This window comes from Haliotis rufescens, unplaced genomic scaffold (genome assembly GCF_023055435.1).
Source record: "Haliotis rufescens isolate VD_foot unplaced genomic scaffold, xgHalRufe1.0.p SCAF_9, whole genome shotgun sequence".
NCBI classification, from domain to species: Eukaryota; Metazoa; Mollusca; class Gastropoda; order Lepetellida; family Haliotidae; genus Haliotis; species Haliotis rufescens.
Window position 1 is genome coordinate 39,361,895 of NW_025964383.1, and position 19,836 is coordinate 39,381,730.

Here is a 19,836-nt window from a genome sequence, read left to right on the forward strand (position 1 = left end):
CATTTGACCGTGACTATTCGGAGCAAGCGCACTGCTGGTGCTTATGAACTAAGGCCAAAGTCCAAATCCTGGCACCGAGTCAAGGCAACACGCGACATGACCAACAGCCTTTGTTCCTGTTAAGTTGATATCAACCACGTGGGTTTATTACCTCACGGGATTCAAGAGTCTCAGTTGACCATTTCTATTGGTGGAAATATTGCGCATGCTCAATGCCGAGTATCCAGAGATGTCATTCGGATCCACTCGGCTTATTCCGTGTGTCAGAAGCCATTCGTCACCTCTCGCCCCTTTCCGAAACCTGCAAGAAGATATCGATGAATGTTATGTGCGAAAATACGACAAACCAATCAAAATGCGCGTATGACGTCAAGCTCTTCGGTCAAGAATCCCTTGAGATTTTGATTTTATATATGTCTTGTATCTAAAAATATACCCAAGATACATTTAAATGTGTTCAGTCATACTGTATAATACCGCATGTCCAGATGCGCTTTAAATTGCATCTGAAATATATAAAATATCTGTGAAAATATACGCGAATCATTACGCAACGAGTTGACAATTCTTTTAGCTTTGCCCCTTTGCGCTTAGACGGAACCCGGTCGCAAAAATGGTCACGAGAGGAGCACGAGTCGCTATTCGGCTTATCCCGGAATAGCACGAGTTAGTCACGAATGGTCAGAAGCATTTCATAGTTCTGGTTCTAGTTCAATATTCACATGTGTGAGTGTTGTGTTTATAGATAAAATGCAGAAACTCGATAAATATAAATGATAACCTATGTGTCGGGTTTGTGTCTGCCCTTCAGTGTGATGGTTCCCTGAAGCCTGACTGGCAGAATCAAAACAAGCGAATTTCTACAAGAAGATTTACTTAAGCTTCAGATATATCGATGATCTGATATCGTTCATTAACCATCAAATAGTCAAATCCCTTGCACTGATTTACCCACCTGAACTAGAAATATAGGAGACCAGTGAGACCGACTCATCTGTTTCATATTTAGATCTATGCAGAAAGATTTTGTCAGAGAGACTAACCAGAAAAACTATCCATAAGACTGTATGACAAAATGGATGGCTTCAACTTTCCAAAAGTCAACTTTCCCTTTATGCTGAGCAATATTCCTGCAGCTCCAGCCTTTGTTGTCCACATTTCTCAAGTTTGAGGTACAATCGAGCATGATCGTTCTACGAAGATCATACGACTCTTGCTAAAAAGTTGTTTGATCAAGGTTACACAATTCAAAGCCCCAGTAAACCTTTATAAATGTTTTATGGTAGACATGTGGAGGACATTTCTAAACTTGACACATCAGTGACAAATATGATGTCTGATGCAATCCCCCATTTTGACTTGTCCCATCTGCTCACCTTGTCGCGGGCCCCTGGCGTCATCACTATTTGATAGCGATTTCAAAACACATGCACATGGCACAGTCGGACTCTGGTCTGTCTTACACACCCTGATACAAATATCTCAAATATAGCCCATGCAAGTCTATAATGTTTGGCAAGTCTAGATTTCTGCAGTAAATGAAGAGGGTCTCTGGGCTCCTTTTTATTATTTTTTTTTATTAAGATAATGTAACAACTATTTTATTTCTGTACGATATGTTCATTTCAGAGACTAGATGTTAGTCTAGTCGAAATAGTTCAGTGGACGCTGCTTTTAGCAGAGATGTCTTATGATTATGGAAATGCTTTTGTCGCTTTTATCTACTGATATTTTACAACCCCAGTCTTAGATATACATAAAACTATTTAAATGTACGATGGCTTAGTACGTTTATTTTCATTTTAAGCCAACTGTTACAAGACTGATATCATATTTAAATAATATTAATTTGATCGACCAAAATACGAAATTGGATGTTGATATATCATTAGTTATGGTTTCCGCGATCTAAACGTGTTAATATTCAGTTATATAGCTCACCTGAACTAAAGGTTCAAGTAACATGTCCTTCTGTTGTGGGGCGGTCGAGTAGCCTGGTGGTTAAAGCGTTAGCTCGTCACACCGAAGATTCGATTCCCAACATGGGTACAATGTGTGAAGCCCATTTCTGGTGTCCCCCGCCGTGATATTGCTGGAATATTGCTTAAAACGGCGTAAAACCATACTCACTCACTCACTCACTCACTCACTCCTCCTGTCGTCATTTCACCCTCGTAAAACCATTAACATATGCCTTGGAAAGGACAGGATATGATAAGGACAGTGTGTGATAAGGACAGGGAATAAGGACAGGGTATGATAAGGACAGGGAATAAGGACAGGGTATGATAAGGACAGGGTATAAGGACAGTGTGTGAAAAGGACAGGGTATAAGGACAGTGTGTGATAAGGACAGGGAATAAGGACAGTGTGTGATAAGGACAGGGAATAAGGACAGGGTATGACAAGGACAGGGTATAAGGACGGGGAATAAATACAGGGTATGATACGGACAGGGAATAAGGACAGGGTATGATAAGGACAGGGTATAAGGACAGGGTATGACAAGGACAGGGTATAAGGACGGGGAATAAATACAGGGTATAATAAGGACAGGGAATAAGGACAGTGTGTGATAAGGACAGGGAATAAGGACAGGGTATGATAAGGACAGGGTATAAGGACAGGGTATGACAAGGACAGGGTATAAGGACGGGGAATAAATACAGGGTATGATAAGGACAGGGTATGATAAGGACAGGGAATAAATACAGGGTATGATAAGAACAGGGAATAAGGATATGGGCTGCTGAAGACCTATTCTACCCCGGATCTTCACGGGTCGAACACGTTATCATACCACCAATGGATGTCAAACGTGGTCAGGTTAACCACGATTATAACTGTGGAAAACATGACCAGTGAACCATTTAACCACATATTAGAAAATAAGTTAAAAACATTGCCTTAAGAACTTGGTGTTGAAGGGTTGATCCAGCAATTTTAAAATGGAGGGGTCCAGAATATTAATTTTAGTGGGCGTGGTCCTGTTTGTCACGTCACAATGACCAAGAGAGTGGGGAAATTAACTTGGTAGAGCTGATTTCTCGGATATGACCACTATAATTATGGATTAATTATAGTGATTTAAGAACTATGACAAAATATATTTAGGTTTGGCTAGTTGTAAGATAAAATATTGTGAAAAATACAAAACGTATTATTGAATTATGACCACTATAATTATGGATTACTTTTAGTGATATTAGAACTATGACAAAATATATTTAGGTTTGGCTAGTTGTAAGATAAAATATTGTGAAAAATACAAAACGTATTATTGAATTATGACCACTATAATTATGGATTACTTTTAGTGATATTAGAACTATGACAAAATATATTTAGGTTTGGCTAGTTGTAAGATAAAATATTGTGAAAAATACAAAACGTATTATTGAATTATGACCACTATAATTATGGATTACTTTTAGTGATATTAGAACTATGACACCTATAACAACATACTACATTTGGTTTTCAAAGGTTCAAGGGGGGGGGGGGGGGGGGGAGGGGGTCCGTCTATGGCTTTAATGAGTACAGCAAGGCTAGTGATGTGCGTTGTTCCAATATTTGTGTATGGAAAAGCACAACCTGATCTGGCCTTGGAGTGTCACATCTCTCACGGGACTAAACCAGTTTAACATCAACGTTGTTTAATCCGAGGACACGCCATGCGTCAATTAGTAGGTGTTGATTGTCCACGTGCATTCTTTATGTAGGAGAAAATGATACATTCGTGTTAGTTGGACAACTTCCAAGTGCTGTCTATCTGCGGATGTGGCTGACTGGCGAAGAATAGGTTAGGCCATAAGTTAGTTTGGAGAGGACAGCTTCGTTACAAATTGATTCTTTTCAGAACCAGGGGCCACGTGTGGCCCAGACTATTGTGCCATAGTCGCTGTAAGAGGCTACTATGCTTGCCGTAAGAGACGACTAACGGGATCGGGTGGTCAGGCTCGCTGACTTGGTTGATACATGTTATCGTATCCCAATTGCGTAGATCGGTGCTCATGATGTCAGACTCTGGATTGCGTGGTCCTGATTCGATTATTGACAGACAGCCGTCATATAGCTGGAATATTGCTGAGTGTGGCGTTAAACAACAAACAAACAAACAAACAAAACCTGAGCAACGTTTAACAAAACGCGCTCCTTCACACTTCACTTATTACACAGCTCCTCCTTAATAACGCCAATAACCGAAAATACCCGAGAGTGTCTGAAGGTTACGGAAAAGAGCGAAAACTTCCGAACAAAATCCGATAATAAAATTAAGTCAAAGGCAATCTCATTAAAATCAGATCTTAGTTCTCGCTTTCGCTGAACAAAGATCTGAGGACATCCCATTACGGGTCATGTCAGAACGACCTTACATCCGACCAATCAAAGTGTCGCTTACCAGATCATGAAAGTGACAGTCGGAATGTGTTTTCTAATCATGCAACCTCGAAAAAGTTAACACGGGGTATTCCGAACGACAGTTACGGCCCGTACGACTGATTCCGTCAAAATTATCGTCTATCTCTCGCTTCCGTGGGATAAACATTTGAACGGATGAGGCGTTGCACAGTACGTGGGAAAAACTGCCATACAATCGCAACCATATATAAGACATTCCGGAATGGGTTTTTTTAGTTTTCAATATATTAATCGAGAACTGTATCAACATATTTTTCAAGTATAGTCGAAGTCGCCATGTTGAAACGGGTGCCGTAAAGCTCGAGTTGTTAGTTGTTTCAGTGGTCGGTCAAAGTCCGCGAAAGGTCGTTCTGACGTGACCCGTAATGGGATGTCCTCAGATCTTTTTTAGCGGCAACGAGTACTTCGATCTGATTTTGATGAGATTGAAGTCAAAGGTAATATACAGAATACATATTGACACTGTTTCGTCATTTTTCGGAGGTCAGTTTGACCGCAACCAAATCACATCTATAGACTAGCCTCACGTGGCTTACATCGGACCGTATCTCACCATCAGATTATCAACTCGTTGCCCGGGTTTGATTTCGACCTGGGTGGCTAATGATCCAACCATATTTCTTATCAACAATCTACAACATTAATAACCAGGCGACGCCTTCATTCTGCTCAGGTCATATTACCCTGTATTAGCAGGGATGTGTATCTCATTAACCCACTGACACTAGGGGCTGAAGATCTGGGTTAACTCATGACGTCACAGATCTCGCGAGAACATGTCCCTCTGAGCCAAAGACTTTATGGCCTTGACCAATATTTCAAATGGTCGATCAAAACCAAATATATGTTTCTCTGGTCACTGTTATGGAACATGTCTGAAGTTGAGTCCAATTTATCAAAACGAAGTCGGACCTCAGTCTGGCCTGGGTATTGATGGTATGATGGATTCATATGGTTGTATATTTTTTAAAAAAACCCGAAACACGCAGATTTACTTGCGAAAGGTTTTAGTTTAAAGAATTGTTGATAACTAAAAAAGGCCGACCATTTCATATTCTTCGGATTTGCCTGGAGTTTCATTTTAAAATCACTTCAGTATTTACGGACTGTATGGTTGTTGGCGTTACTCTGGACTGAGAACTGACGGTCAGGATATGACTGATATCCTGTTCAAAACGGCGAAAACGCAATATCGCACTATCCTCAGTTTACAAAATATGTTTCTACTCCGAACTCAACAAATACCAACAGATATGAAATATTTTTTTCGTATCGATATCGATTGGTTATTGATTTTAAATTCAATAGTTTAATAAACCAATAAATATACACTCGTGATCCCTGATGTGAGTCAGGGTTTACGTACATGGGTTCTCAAAGCCGTACGGGTCTCAGGTTACACTATTCCCATAATAAAGACACCATGCTCTTTATTTGGGCTGTAATAAAACAACTCCCAGTCGAGTCTCGCCCCCGGCCCGCGTAACACTGACACCGCCGCACATTACCACACAATTCGTGGAGGTCAAACCAGATGGGTTTAAACCAACAATTAATCAGGTCCGTTATAATGTATCATATATATACTTCGCGATTCCAAGCATACGTCCTTGGACATGTTCTCCATAAGATTTAGGTTACACTCATTTATGTGTGTGTATTGCGTCAACATTTGATTAATCACGGGCATACATTACGAGCTCCACGTCACAGCCTGGCTCCACACAGGGTTCCTCGGGCTTCAGTTACCAGTTGAACCCATACATTTGATTGCAATAAAATGTGTTTTGAATATACCTTTTAGGCCAAGCAAAGTGGTATTTGTAGTCGGAAATACCGCTACATTTGTTTCAAAATGTAAGTAATGTTGGGGAAGCCAAATAACCTTATTAGCCACTATATATGGACCAAACTTTCAATATTCCTTTTAAAGACAAAATATATTCCCGGGCAAAAGAAAGTTAGTTTGTTAACGTTGTTTAACGCCGCACGCAGCAATATTCCAGCTATATGACGGCCATCTGTAAATATTCGAGTCTGGAACGGACAATCCAGTGCTTGAAATCATGAGCATCTATGTACGCATTTGGGATGCGATGACATGCATCAACTAAGTCAGCGAACCTGACCAACCGATCCCGTTAGTCGCCTCTTTCGGCAAGCATGGGTTGCTGAACACCTATTCCAACCTTGAACTACACGGGTTTGAGTCAGATTGAAGCACGACAAGCATGGGTTGCTGATGTTTTGTAGGCGGCTAAAACTGAAAAACCAAGAAATGTTTATTCGAAGATGATGTATTTGACCCGGGTGTCATAGTTGTGTTTTGGACCTTGGTTTGAAGTGTTTCGGCGACTGCTTTCAGCATACGTTTGACGTTTGTACATTTTTGGTCAAATCCAATTTTCAAGTGTATACTAGTATATTTTCTTTTGCTCTGCAGCTTCATAAACGTTTTCGGCCATTGCTTCGTTACAGAGAATTATTTCAAACAAAACATCTATTTTTGTGTAACCTGATGACAAATTATATTTTACAGGTACTTACTGTAACCAATTATTTTTCAGACCGACCCTTCGCCCCTCCGCCCTAATATATATCATCTTTCTGTTGAGTGAAACACAGAATAGAATCTAGTGCTTTAAGCGCGGGTGTTATCATTTTTGTGGCCATCTCGTGGCATTCCGGGACAAGTCTTGCAGGTTACGGAGAGGGACGATTGGTGTCGAATGTTATGGTGGATGTCGAAAGTAGATCAAGGGTTTGTAGAGAAGGTTAAGTGCCCTGTGTTATACACAGCATCCAAGTAGCTCCATGTATGTCCTCACGTGGTACAAACACGTGACAGTCTGTAAGACACAAACCTTTCCTCTCTATGTCTTAACGATTGAGTTAGATGGCATCTTAATCAAACACAAGTTATCATCAAACATCTACAAGTTTACCCGTGTTAACAGACTATCTGTTAATTAGTCGATCACGAACAACTGGTATCACCTAGGCCTTGCTGGGCCTGTCGCTAATGAAACTAGATATCATCCAGCATCTACACATCTGTCAGCTGATGCGGTGTTGCCAGACAGACATGTAATTAGTGAACCTCGATCCCAAACAACTGTTTAGCGTCATATTCTGGCCTTTTGGTGTCGTTGTCTGAAACCAAAACACCACCCGAGTCTTTCCAAAATCAGCTCAGTGCTCTACCCAGAGCTCACCAACAATTCACCCATACTACCCAAACCAAACCCTTAACTCAAACTTCACCCATACCCTACCATAATACTACCCAAACCAAACCCTTAACTCTATCCAAACTTCACCCATACCCTACCCTAATACTACCCAAACCAAACCCTTAACTCTTCCCAAACTTCACCCATACCCTACCCTAATACTACCCAAACCAAACCCTTAACTCTATCTAAACTTCACCCATACCCTACCCTAATACTACCCAAACCAAACCCTTAACTCTATCCAAACTTCACCCATACCCTACCCTAATACTACCCAAACCAAACCCTTAACTCTTCCCAAACTTCACCCATACCCTACCCTAATACTACCCAATCCTAACCCTTAACTCTACCCAAACTTCACCCATACCCTACCCTGATACTACCAAACCAAACCTTTAACTCTACCAAAATTTCACCCCTACCCTACCCTAATACTACCCAATCCTAACCCTAAGCTCCACCCAAACGTCACCAATACCCTACTCTAATACTACCCTATCCTAACCCCTAACTCTACTTATACCCTACATCAATACTACCTAACCAAACCCTCAACTCCACCCAAACTTCACCAATACCCTACCCTCATCCTATCCAAACTTCGCCCATACCTACCCAAGCCCTACCCTTATCCCACCTAAGCCCCTATGATACTCTGCCCTCCCAGTTTACACTCAGCAAGGACGCTCTACTGGATCTATAGAATCCGAACACCTGACTTGCAGCAACCTCCAGCCAGGCTGAACCGAGAATTGCTGTATTATTTCGTCCTGCTTGATCGATCCCGATCTCGTCTCGATACTTTCTTATCGGCTTCCATCTCAACAAAGCAATATGAACTGCATGGGAAAGCGCTTGGACGTGACCTTGAAATGATTCATTCAGAAGGGCTGTGCTTGGATTGTAAACACAATTACCCCAACTCTCACCTCCCACGGGCGACGTTGATTGCCCTATGGAGCACGGACATCAAGTGTGGCCACTCGTCGGGAATAGTTAATGTGTGTGCTGCACACATGCTGTTAATTAGAAAAAATACAATCAACCCTCTTGTCGCATGCCTTCATAATCTTACCTCAACGCAAGTTTGTGATGAAGTAGCGTCGTGGGTGACCCTGTCGACGTCGTTGCTGTCCGCTGTGCAGAGTAACCTCCCTTAGGCGTGCCAGAAACCTGTGATCGTGGGTTCGAATAACAAATTCGTCCTGATTGGGTTTCTTGGTTTGTCAGCACCATACCCACGTTCGTGTTGTAAACGTCTACGATCTGTAAGGGTGTTTCTCCCAAATACAACTGAAATACAGTTCAAAGCAGCGTTGGACCCAACTCACTCACTCACTCATTAAACCGCCTCCGTGGTCTAGTGGTAGAGCGTCCGCCCGGAGAGCGGAAGGTCCGGGGTTCGATCCCCGGCCGCGTCATACCAAAAGACGTTTAAAGATGGTACTTGTTGTTACCCTGCCTGGCGCTCGGCATTAAGGGGCTAAAACAAGGACTGGTCGGCTCGGGGTCAGTAAACTGTGTCTGAGTGGGGTATTTATGTAAAACTGCGGCATGGTATCTCAGTGGGCTAGCACTATAAATCGGCATCAGTCCGGACTAGTACAAGCAGCCACACAAACACACACACGTACATGCACGTCGCTATATAAATGGAATCATCTTGGACGCGACGTTAAACCCAACTCACTCACTCACTCACTCATTACGGTGCAGTAAACAATGACATGATGTCTGTGGGATCCAGTAGTCAGACGGGGCGGTCGGGTAGCCTAGTGGTTAAAGCGTTCGCTCGTCACGCCGAAGACCCGAGTTCGAATCCCGACATGGGTACAATGTGTGAAGCCCATTTCTGGTGTCCCCCTTCGTGATATTACTGGAATATTGCTAAAAGGGGCGTAAAACCATACTCACTCACTCAGTAGTCAGACAGACAGACAGATTTATTTCGTATGTGTGGCCATGAGGCAAATAGTACAATGCCATTTTGTTGTAAGAAACTTCGTCGTGGAGCACCACTTGTATACTGATTAGATTGTAGCTAAATATGGTGTACACAGTTTTATTTATATTCAATGTATTATCCTCCTTTCAAAAATCTTATAAACACAAACTGCAAGTCTGAGAAGAATATGGCTTATTTTGCTGTTCATTAACTGTACAAAGTTTCTTTGTGATGGATACGTATAATAATAGTTAGGGAGGTATTTGATTCTTATATCTTCATATACTGGGCATATCAATAAAACATGGTATTCATCTTCTTGGTAATATTTGCAGAAAGGACACATCGATGTTAAAACATCATTATCTTTGGAGTGTCTGTATAATTGTATATTATACCACACCTGAACTTCGTTAAACACCCCTGACCCGTGAAGATTCCGGGGTAGAATAGGTCTTCAGCAACCCACACTTGCCGTAAAAAGCGACTATGCTTGTCGTAAAAGGCGACTAACGGGATCGGGTGGTCAGGCTCGCTGACTTGGTTGATACATGTCATCGATCCCAAATGCGTGGATCGATGCTCATGATGTCAATCGCTGGATTGTCTGGTCCAGACTCGATTATTTTACAGACCGCCGTCATATAGCTGGAATATTGCTGAGTGCGGCGTTAAACATCAAACAAACAAAAGTTAAACATCTGCGTAAAGATAAAGCTCGACTTGTTGTTAAATACATTTCTGGTATCATTTCCATCTTAAACACTGAATAGGCATGTAGCGATTTTGATCATCTTATAACAGCTGACCAGCCTTGACAATACATATCTTTACATCGTTGTTTAAACATTGTTAAGAACATTATTTTATTTCCAACATCCTGGTATATCCGCGCGTATGCAAATCCATGCGAAAAAAGAGTTTCTCTAACAGCTGAAGCCCAGATTATATCCCCAATGTCATCAAGGCGCTTAAGCATATAATAGCATCGTCTGGAGTATCGTGTATCTGGTTGTCTGAGCAAACGTATCCAGTATGAGATAACCCTACATTGATCGTGTATATGTATATATATCGGGTGACTTCCGCATTCTGCTAAAATTGTCTTATTTGGTGACCGGCAGCCGACGCCAAGAACAAACTTACAAAATTTTGTATGATTTTTCTCAATACTGTGGCGATATAAGGTTCCCCAAAGTTCCGCGCCGTACGTCAGTATTTGCTGTATTTTACCATCAAATATCCTAAACAGCGATATTTCGAAATTCACTAATAAACTTCTTCGCTAAATACATTGCTTTATCTGCTTGCCTTGAAAGGTCTTCACATGCTTTTGTAAATAAATTTCGACATGAAATTGTTAAGCCAAGATATTTGTAGTATGATACTACTTCTAGTCTTTCTGGACCGAAGAACCATTTCTCATGTTTAGATATCTACCCCCTTTCTTGAAAACAGCAACTTTAGTATAGGATCCAGTAGTCTTATATACCGCAGAAAAAACACGATTGCCCCATACAGGTTGTGTTATATATAACATATCACGATTGCCCCATACAAATATTTTGTTATTTTGTAACGTATCACGATTGATCCATGCCTGCAAATAGTATTATTTATAGCGTATCAGGGCGGTCGGGTAGCCTAGTGGTTAAAGCGTTCGCTCGTCACGCCGAAGACCCGGGTTCCATTCCCGACATGGGTACAATGTGTGAGGCCCATTTCTGGTGTCCCCCGCCGTGATATAGCTGGAATATTGCTAAAAGGGGCCTAAAGCCATACTCACTCACTCACTAAAATGTATCACGATTGCCTCATACAAATATTGTTGTTTATAACATAACGCGATTGACCTGTACAAATATTGTTTACAAATATAAATTTATTTTGAACGTAATTTGTGATGAACAATTTTAATTATCTGAAGATATAATAACCATATCTATTTCATGTCATGCGATGAGACAACAAGTTATCTGGTTAGAAAGTGTAACTATCACCCATGTTTTTACCAATGACGCTTTATTTAATAAATACGATAAATATATGGACAACGGTCAGAGGTAAACTTTTGGGAGATAGCCTTTGTTTTTTCGACTTTGTTTCTACGTTGGAGGGGCATGGGTGCCCCTTTGTCTAAGGCGCCGCGATTCGCTGTCCAGAGTTGCGTCCCTTGGGCCCGCCAGAAACCTATGATTGTGGGTTCGAATCCCGGTTCGCCCCGATTATGTTTCTAGGTCTGTCAGCACCATACCCGTGCTCGTGGGTTTCACCGTAGTGGTAAACGTCTGAGACATGCATCACTTCGGGCTTTCCTCTCACATTAAGCTGACACGCAGTGATATAACTGGAATGCTGTCAAAAGCGGCATTAAACCCAACTCACTCACTCACTCACTCTACGTTGGAAATTCAGAGAATATTGATGTCAGGTCGATATAATTCTTAAAGCACAGACAGGGGTTCGCGTGGCTCCGTCGCCTAAGTTATTAGACGAATGAATTTCATAATTAAACTGACATCAACGGTTCAAACTTTGGGAACCACTGTGGAAAACAAGCACCCATGCATTTAAGCGCCTTTTGGAGGTGCGTTCTGTGGATATATAATAATCTGTAGATATATAATACATTTTCTTGTAAGGTGTGTCTGTGGGGAACTGTTTTATATAAATGCTGGAATTCAAGACGTCTTTAAAAAAATACTTGATTTTGTTATAAACATTGTCTCATTGTACACGACACGTTAAACCAAAACACATTTTGAACAAATTGACAATGCATGTATGTGTAATTCAATTACCCACAGTTCCCACAGTCCAAACTTATCATCGTCAAAGACTGTATATATATTATTACCCGGAGAATAACTGCCTTCATTATTTAATTCATCGTTTGCAGCAAGAAGAACGTGTCGGTGTCTCCCCACGAAATGTTACGCAAGAGAAAGAACGAACACAAGGCACATCAGATCTGCTTCCTGGGGGAGAACGAGCATCTAGGTAGGTACACAGTCCCCTTCCGGCCCTCGACCGTCATCGTCCCCAGTATCACATGTCTGTCAGATTCAGGGAAAGAATAAACCCCAGTACCCTATGCCCATCTCCCGGAGTAGAATAAGTCCCCAGTACCCCATGCCCGTCTCCCGGAGTAGAATAGGTCCCCAGTATCCCCTGCCCGTCTCCCGGAGTAGAATAAGTCCCCAGTACCCCATGCCCATCTCCCGGAGTAGAATAGGTCCCCAGTATCCCCTGCCCGTCTCCCGGGGTAGAATAAGTCCCCAGTACCCCATGCCCATCTCCCGGAGTAGAATAGGTCCCCAGTATCCCCTGCCCGTCTCCCGGGGTAGAATAAGTCCCCAGTACCCCATGCCTGTCTCCCGGAGCAGAATAGGTCCCCAGTATCCCCTGCCCATCTCCCGGAGTAGAATAGGTCCCCAGTACCCCATGCCCATCTCCCGGAGTAGAATAGGTCCCCAGTATCCCCTGCCCGTCTCCCGGGGTAGAATAAGTCCCCAGTACCCCATGCCCATCTCCCGGGGCAGAATAGGTCCCCAGTACCCTATGCCTCCCCCGGAGTAGAATAGGTCCCCAGTACCCCATGCCAGTCTCCCGGAGTAGAATAGGTCCCCAGTACCCTGTGCCAGTCTCCCGGAGTAGAATAGGTCCCCCAGTACCCCATGCCAGTCTCCCGGAGTAGAATAGGTCCCCAGTACCCATGCCAGTCTCCCGGAGTAGAATAGGTCCCCAGTACCCTATGCCAGTCTCCCGGAGTAGAATAGGTCCCCAGTACCCCATGCCCGTCTCCCGGAGTAGAATAGGTCCCCAGTACCCTATGCCAGTCTCCCGGAGTAGAATAGGTCCCCAGTACCCCATGCCAGTCTCCCGGAGTAGAATAGGTCCCCAGTACCCATGCCAGTCTCCCGGAGTAGAATAGGTCCCCAGTACCCTATGCCAGTCTCCCGGAGTAGAATAGGTCCCCAGTACCCCATGCCCGTCTCTGGGTGGAATAGGTCCCCAGTACCCCATGCCCGTCTCTAGGTGGAGTAGGTCTCCGGGGACAAACTAAGGACACATGGTGACAAATGTGATATGGTTGAGAGTGTGGCCTCGGACCCCGACTGTGTGGATCAGTGCTCGTGCTGTCCACCACTGGTTTGTCTGTCCATTCTGTAGCTGGAATATAGTTCCAACAGTCTATCACACTTTTGCACCTATTTGACTAAAGCTGTTCCCATCGTCAGTTTCCACAAATCTAAAAACACACCTGCATGTATTTTCCAGGTGCTCTGGAGATGGTCCTTGGCCTAGAGAGTTACATTGAGACCGCCACGACCACGGCTGCTTGCGACATGCTCGTTCTGCGCAGAGGTCAGTACGACCGGATGTTCAAGCGGAAGTACGCCACCCAGTCTGTGGTGAAGCTGAAAGAGGACCTGGCGACACGTCTGTGTCTCTACATTCACCAGACAACATCCGGCAACTGTGCCTTCCTCAAATTCCTAAATATGAAACTTGAAGACCAGCGACTCCTAAAAACGTTGAAGGAGACGAAAAGCAGGAATGCCTCCAAAGGAAAACGTCGACTAGTTCAGGAACACACTGTCGAACCAACCGACTGCCAAGAAGATGAGTGGGCCCTCATTCTGAAGCGGCTGCACATGCGCCTGGACACCACGGTGTCACTTCCGGCAGCCAGTGCCACTGAGCAGGTGATTTCAAAGATGGAGGGGAGGCTGAAGGGGTGGGTCGAAAGGAGCAAGCTTCATCTACCAGCTTTGGCGAATGGCAAGACGATGGGATTACTTTCAGATGAAATGGTGAGTCTGTGAAATAAGATTCCGTATTATTGGCAAGGCTTTATCCTTCGTCGGATTCTAGGGGACACGAGTGGTACATTCATCTAGGCACCACGATCTAATTGCAGAGCTGCTTCCCTTCGACGTGCCCGACTACTGTGATCGTGGGTTCCAATGCCAGATTTACCTGTTACTTGGTTTTCAGCTCCATACTCCTGCGCGTTGGTTAAAATTTGAGAGTATGGGTTTACGTCACGTTTAGGAATATTCCAGCCATATCACGGCGGAGGTCACCAGAAATGGGCCTCGGACACGTTGATTGACATAAGGATGACACACATGATTATGTATTTAAAAATGATATATTTATCTGAAAGTGACAAGGATCGATATTGAACTCGCATGATATATAACACTTTATGTGGTAACTACTTTCAATCTGACTCGGAATCCGTGAAGATCCGCGTTAGAATAGGAGGTCACAGCAACCCATGCTTGCCGAAAGAGGCAACTAACGGGATCGGGTGGTCAGGATGGCTGACTTGGTTGATGGTTGATGCATGTCATTGTAGCCCAATTGCATAGATCGATGCTCATCAATCACTGGACGGTCTGGTCCAGACTCGATTATGTACAGACCGCCGTCATATAGGAAAGCTAGAAGTGATGCAAGTCTCAGACGTTTACCACTTCGATGAAACCCACGAGCACGAGTATGGTGCTGACAAACCTAGAAACTAGGTTTTCGAACCCACAATCATCAGAATCGCGGCGCCTCAGAGAGCTACGAGGAATTACAGATGATATGTTCCGAATGAATGGTGTTAATCCTGAACCTTTGGTGAGGGACTTACACCATTAATTCACGGGGGACAGACAATCCATAATTATGTAGTAGGTTATTGATATTACTCGTTGACATTTTAAGAGAGAAAATAAAGAATAAACACAATGAATGTATGAAATGTCAACCCTACAGATATACTTCACTGAAGGCATCCTATTGTTCAGATGGTGTCATGTAATCAATTTATGACGTCATATCGTATTTCTTCTCAACACCGAAGCGCTGTGACGTCATAGGCTTTATTTGACCAATCAATATTGGGAATCTCTATAAAGCACATGTGAAAATATTGGGAAGTTATTACACAAGACTATTCCACACTAATGTGTAATATTTCCTGTGTAATCGTTTCCTGTCGAATAACAAACATAAATACATATAATTGTACAAAATTAGAAATTGCCTATACCTTATTATGCCCTTATCTCTGTCCATCGAAAAGTTAATGTAAAATATCAACATTGGCGATGAATATCATGACATGATCATGTACCACTGATAAAAATGGAGTATAAAAGTAAGAAAAAAATAACATATTAATGTCATTCCATGATGATCCATGATATCTTTTCTGTCGTAGGTGACGTGAAATTGGTTTTAACGTCGCGTCCAAGATTATTGCACTTATATAGCGACGTTCATGTGTGTGTGTGTGTGTGTGTGTGTGTTGGTGTGGCTGCTTGTACCAGTCCGGACTGATGCCGATTTATAGTGCTAGCTCACTGAGATACTATGCCGCAGTTTAACATGAATACCCAACTCAGACACAGTATACTGACTCCGAGCTGACTAGTCTATATTTTAGTCCCTTAATGCCGAGCGCCAGACAGGGTAACAACAAGTACCATCTTGTAACGTCTTTTGGTATGACGCGGCCGGGGATCGAACCCCGGACCTTCCGCCCTCCGGACCAGGAAGGCGGTCCCATTTCTATCGTAAATAAAAGTGGCACAACCCTTTCTATATTCATACGAAATCCCTGCCAAAATCAAAGTATGTTGAACGATTGTTACCACTTTTAATCTGACTCGGGGACACGGGTGGCCCAGTCGTCTGTGCAGAATTGCGTCCCTTGGGGACGCCAGAAACCTGTGATTATGGGTTCGAATCTCGGTTCGCTTGGATTGTTTCTAGGTTTGTCAGCACCATACCCGTGCTCGTGGGTTTCAATAAAGTTTTAAACGCCTGATACCTGTATCACTTCGGCTTTTATCCCACATTAAACTGACACGCCGTGATATAACTCGAATACTCTTAAAATAGGTATTAAAACCAACTCACTCAGTGAGAATGTTGTTTTCTGACAAAGATAATTAGGGTGGTGGGGTGGCATAAAGGTCAAAGCGTTCGCTCGTCACACCAAAGGTTCTATTCCCAACATAGGTACAACGTGTCAAGCCCATTTCTTGTATGCCCCCGCCTGCTGGAATGACTGCTAAAACCATACTAAGATCAGTAAAGTCATATAGCATAGGACATTTATTTTTTTCTGTCAAATATGTTTATCCCATTTCATGATGAGCCAGATAGTTATTATTATTATCAATACTGTTATCACAATAATTATTATCATTATCCATCTTTTGATTTCAGAAAATACTTGACCAGGCACTGTCATGAGAACAGCGTTGATTAGCGGGAGCATCAGCTTGTGTTGACGAACGCGATGGGAACAGGCTCTCCATTTATACCATGTTTTTATTTGTACAGCCAAGATTGTGCCATTCCGCAGAATGCCGGACACATGCCTAGCCCACGTGTTAATTGATCTGGCCTTCAAAACATGGCCATTGACTTCATTCTGCGTGTTTTGAAACCTCGTTAATCCATACATCCTGTCTTCGGTACGATCTTGTTGGGAACGACTGTATATATCCAAGGGAAAGTTACCTCGTATTAATGGTCCGGATAAACGAGGTTTCACCACATTGGAATCCGATTTTGTAAGGTTTTGTGTCCAGGATAGACTGATCTTCTGCCTCTGTTGCGCACGCTTGCTTGTCTAGACAGCCAGCTTAGGCGAAAAGGGCAGGGGACCAGTCTAGCGTCGAGGATTACCAGTGGCGTTTATTTTGCCGCAGTGGATGATTCAGTCGGAGAGGGTATTATTATATTACTCTAAAGAAGTTAAGGCTTAAACTATTACGAATCTTGACACCCAAACTTCATGGGAACAATTTTGATCCAAATGTCGTTTGTCCTCCAACTGGGTATTACACGTGGTCGCCGTCGGGTAAACAAGAAACTAAAACCGGTACCAGGATACGAAAGTGGAATCAGAAACTGTTGCCATGACAACTGTTCTGTGAAGACACGACGATTGTGCCAGTTAAAACACAAATCTCCCAAAGCAATGCCAGTGATGTTGACATTTTGTTTTACTACGTTTGTACATAGGGAGTGTCTTGTTGAACGCCATCAGAAATCAGGTCACTGCTCCGTGATGTGAACGCGAACTTCTGTGCTGGTGTTAATATGTGCGTTCATTCAGGGAGAGTGATTCTGATCCGATCTTGTAGGATTAATAGCATTAATGTATTGAGAAATGCCATTACAATTTCAGTAGCGCCTGGCGAGATCGTCATCACAGAGGCATAGTGCGCCGAGTTAAGTAGGTTTTTATGTATTTATTGGTATCTGATATAACGAGACGCGACATGTACTATAAATGTATTCAACAGCAGTGAGTTGGGTACAGCCCCGCTTCAATCTCATTAAAATCAGAGCTTAGTGTTCGCCACTGCTACACAAAGATTTGAGGTCATCCTGTTAGAGGTCACGTCAGAATGACCTTACGCGAACTCTGACCGACCAATGAAATGATAAACAAGAAGTCGACAATAGCCAATCAGAAAGCAGCTTTCTCGAGCTTTACGGCACTAGTTTCAAACTGACGACTTTCATTCCAGATTACCCTTTGAAAACTTTTGATTCAGAATGTGAAAACTGAACAAAAGAAATTAAATTCTGGAATGTCCACGAGGGCCGTGATCCCACAGGCTATGGAAATTCTCTTCAGTTTCAAATGTTTATCCCGTTGAAGCGTTCGATCGACGATGATTTTGACCTGCAAAGAGTGCTAGGAGCCTATTCTAATGGGGTCTCTATACAATATGAATGTGTAACACGTGCATAGTTTTTATATAGACTTTTGCCATTGAGCATATCACCGCCCTGTAACTGAGCTGGACCAGACATACTTTAGAGGTTTATTGCTAGCATGCGTGTCATCAGAGCAGTCGGGGCAGCGTCGTCTTCAGCTAGGTCACCCACGTCCAGGGGGCCTTACAACTGTGGAATATTTGATTTCTATTCCGTCTGGAAATCTTTTAGACTGAGTGAGTGAGTTTGATTTTACGCCGCTTTTAGCAATATTCCTGCCTGATCACGGCGGGGGAAGCGAACCCCGGTCTTTGGCGTTTGAGCGAACGGTTTTATCACTCCGCTACTCGACCGCTGCTCTTTTAGACTGACATTTAGAACCAGAAATAATGTTATCTATTTCAAAATAATTATCCACAAAATATAAACAATAGAAGCCAAATGGAGCCCAGAACAATCCTTAATTTCCCAAGCTGAGCTGAGGCGATCTAGACTTACCAAACAGGAAGTCAAGGGACTGGTGTTGAGTAACGTCTCAACGGGCAGTCATGCAATGATGTTTGTTTGATGTTTAACGCCGCACTCAGCAATATTCCAGCTATATGATGGGGGTCTGTGAATAATCAAGTCTGGATCAGACAATCCAGTGATTGACATCATGAACATAGATCCACGCAATTAGAATACGATGACATGCATGAAACAAGTCAGCGACCACCCAATCCCCTTTAGTCGCCCCTTACATAGGTGCTTTATCGGCAAGCATGGGTTGCTGAAGACCTATTCTACCCAGGATCTTCACGGTGCGGTCCTGCAATGATACGCGAGAGTACTGTACAGGACGGGAGTATGGTCGCAAGTCTCAATCTCTCGTGAATATAATATTTATTTATTTATTGCTTGTGAAGATTCCCCGTGTCATACCAATGTTTGTGTCCTGAATTATAAACAGAATAAACATAATCAACGTCAACGGTGTCTGTTTTATTTAGAGAGGATACGGTTGCCAGACTACTGTCACACATTACTTTGGTCTTGTCAGTGATGGGGGCACGGGTGGCCCAGTCGTCTAAGGCGCCGCGATTCGCTGTGCAGAATTGCGTCCCTTGGATACGCCAGAAACCTATGACTGTGGGTTCGAATTCCGGTTCGCCCCGATTATGTTTCTAGGTTTGTCAGCACCATACCTGTGCTCGTGGGTTTCACCGAAGTGGTAAACGTCTGAGACCTGCATCACTTCGGGCTTTCCTTCCACATTAAGCTGACACGCCGCGATATAACTGTAATACTGTTAAAAGCGGCGTTAAACCCAACTCACTTGTCAGTGGCATGACAGTGTCAGTTCTTGTCAAGTTGGACATTATTATGGTCTTGTCTTCTTGGGGTCAGTCCCGGTTTCGTCACAATATAACTTTTGTTCGTTTGTTGTTTAACGCCGCACTCGGCAATATTCCAGCTATATGACGGCAGTCTGTAAATTATCGT

General features: G+C 43.1%; 1 protein-coding gene across 1 annotated transcript in view; it reads left to right on the plus strand.

Annotated features, from left to right (window-relative positions):
* Positions 1-19,030, plus strand: part of LOC124139569 (cyclic nucleotide-binding domain-containing protein 2-like) — a 41,473-nt gene extending 22,443 nt beyond the window's left edge. The window contains exons 6-8 of the mRNA XM_046506744.2: positions 12,506-12,606; positions 13,888-14,423; positions 16,843-19,030. Of these exons, the coding sequence (XP_046362700.2) occupies positions 12,506-12,606; positions 13,888-14,423; positions 16,843-16,869 (664 nt within the window). The 3' untranslated portion in view covers positions 16,870-19,030. The remainder of the gene's footprint in view (positions 1-12,505; positions 12,607-13,887; positions 14,424-16,842) is intronic.
* The last annotated feature ends 806 nt before the right edge of the window (positions 19,031-19,836 follow it).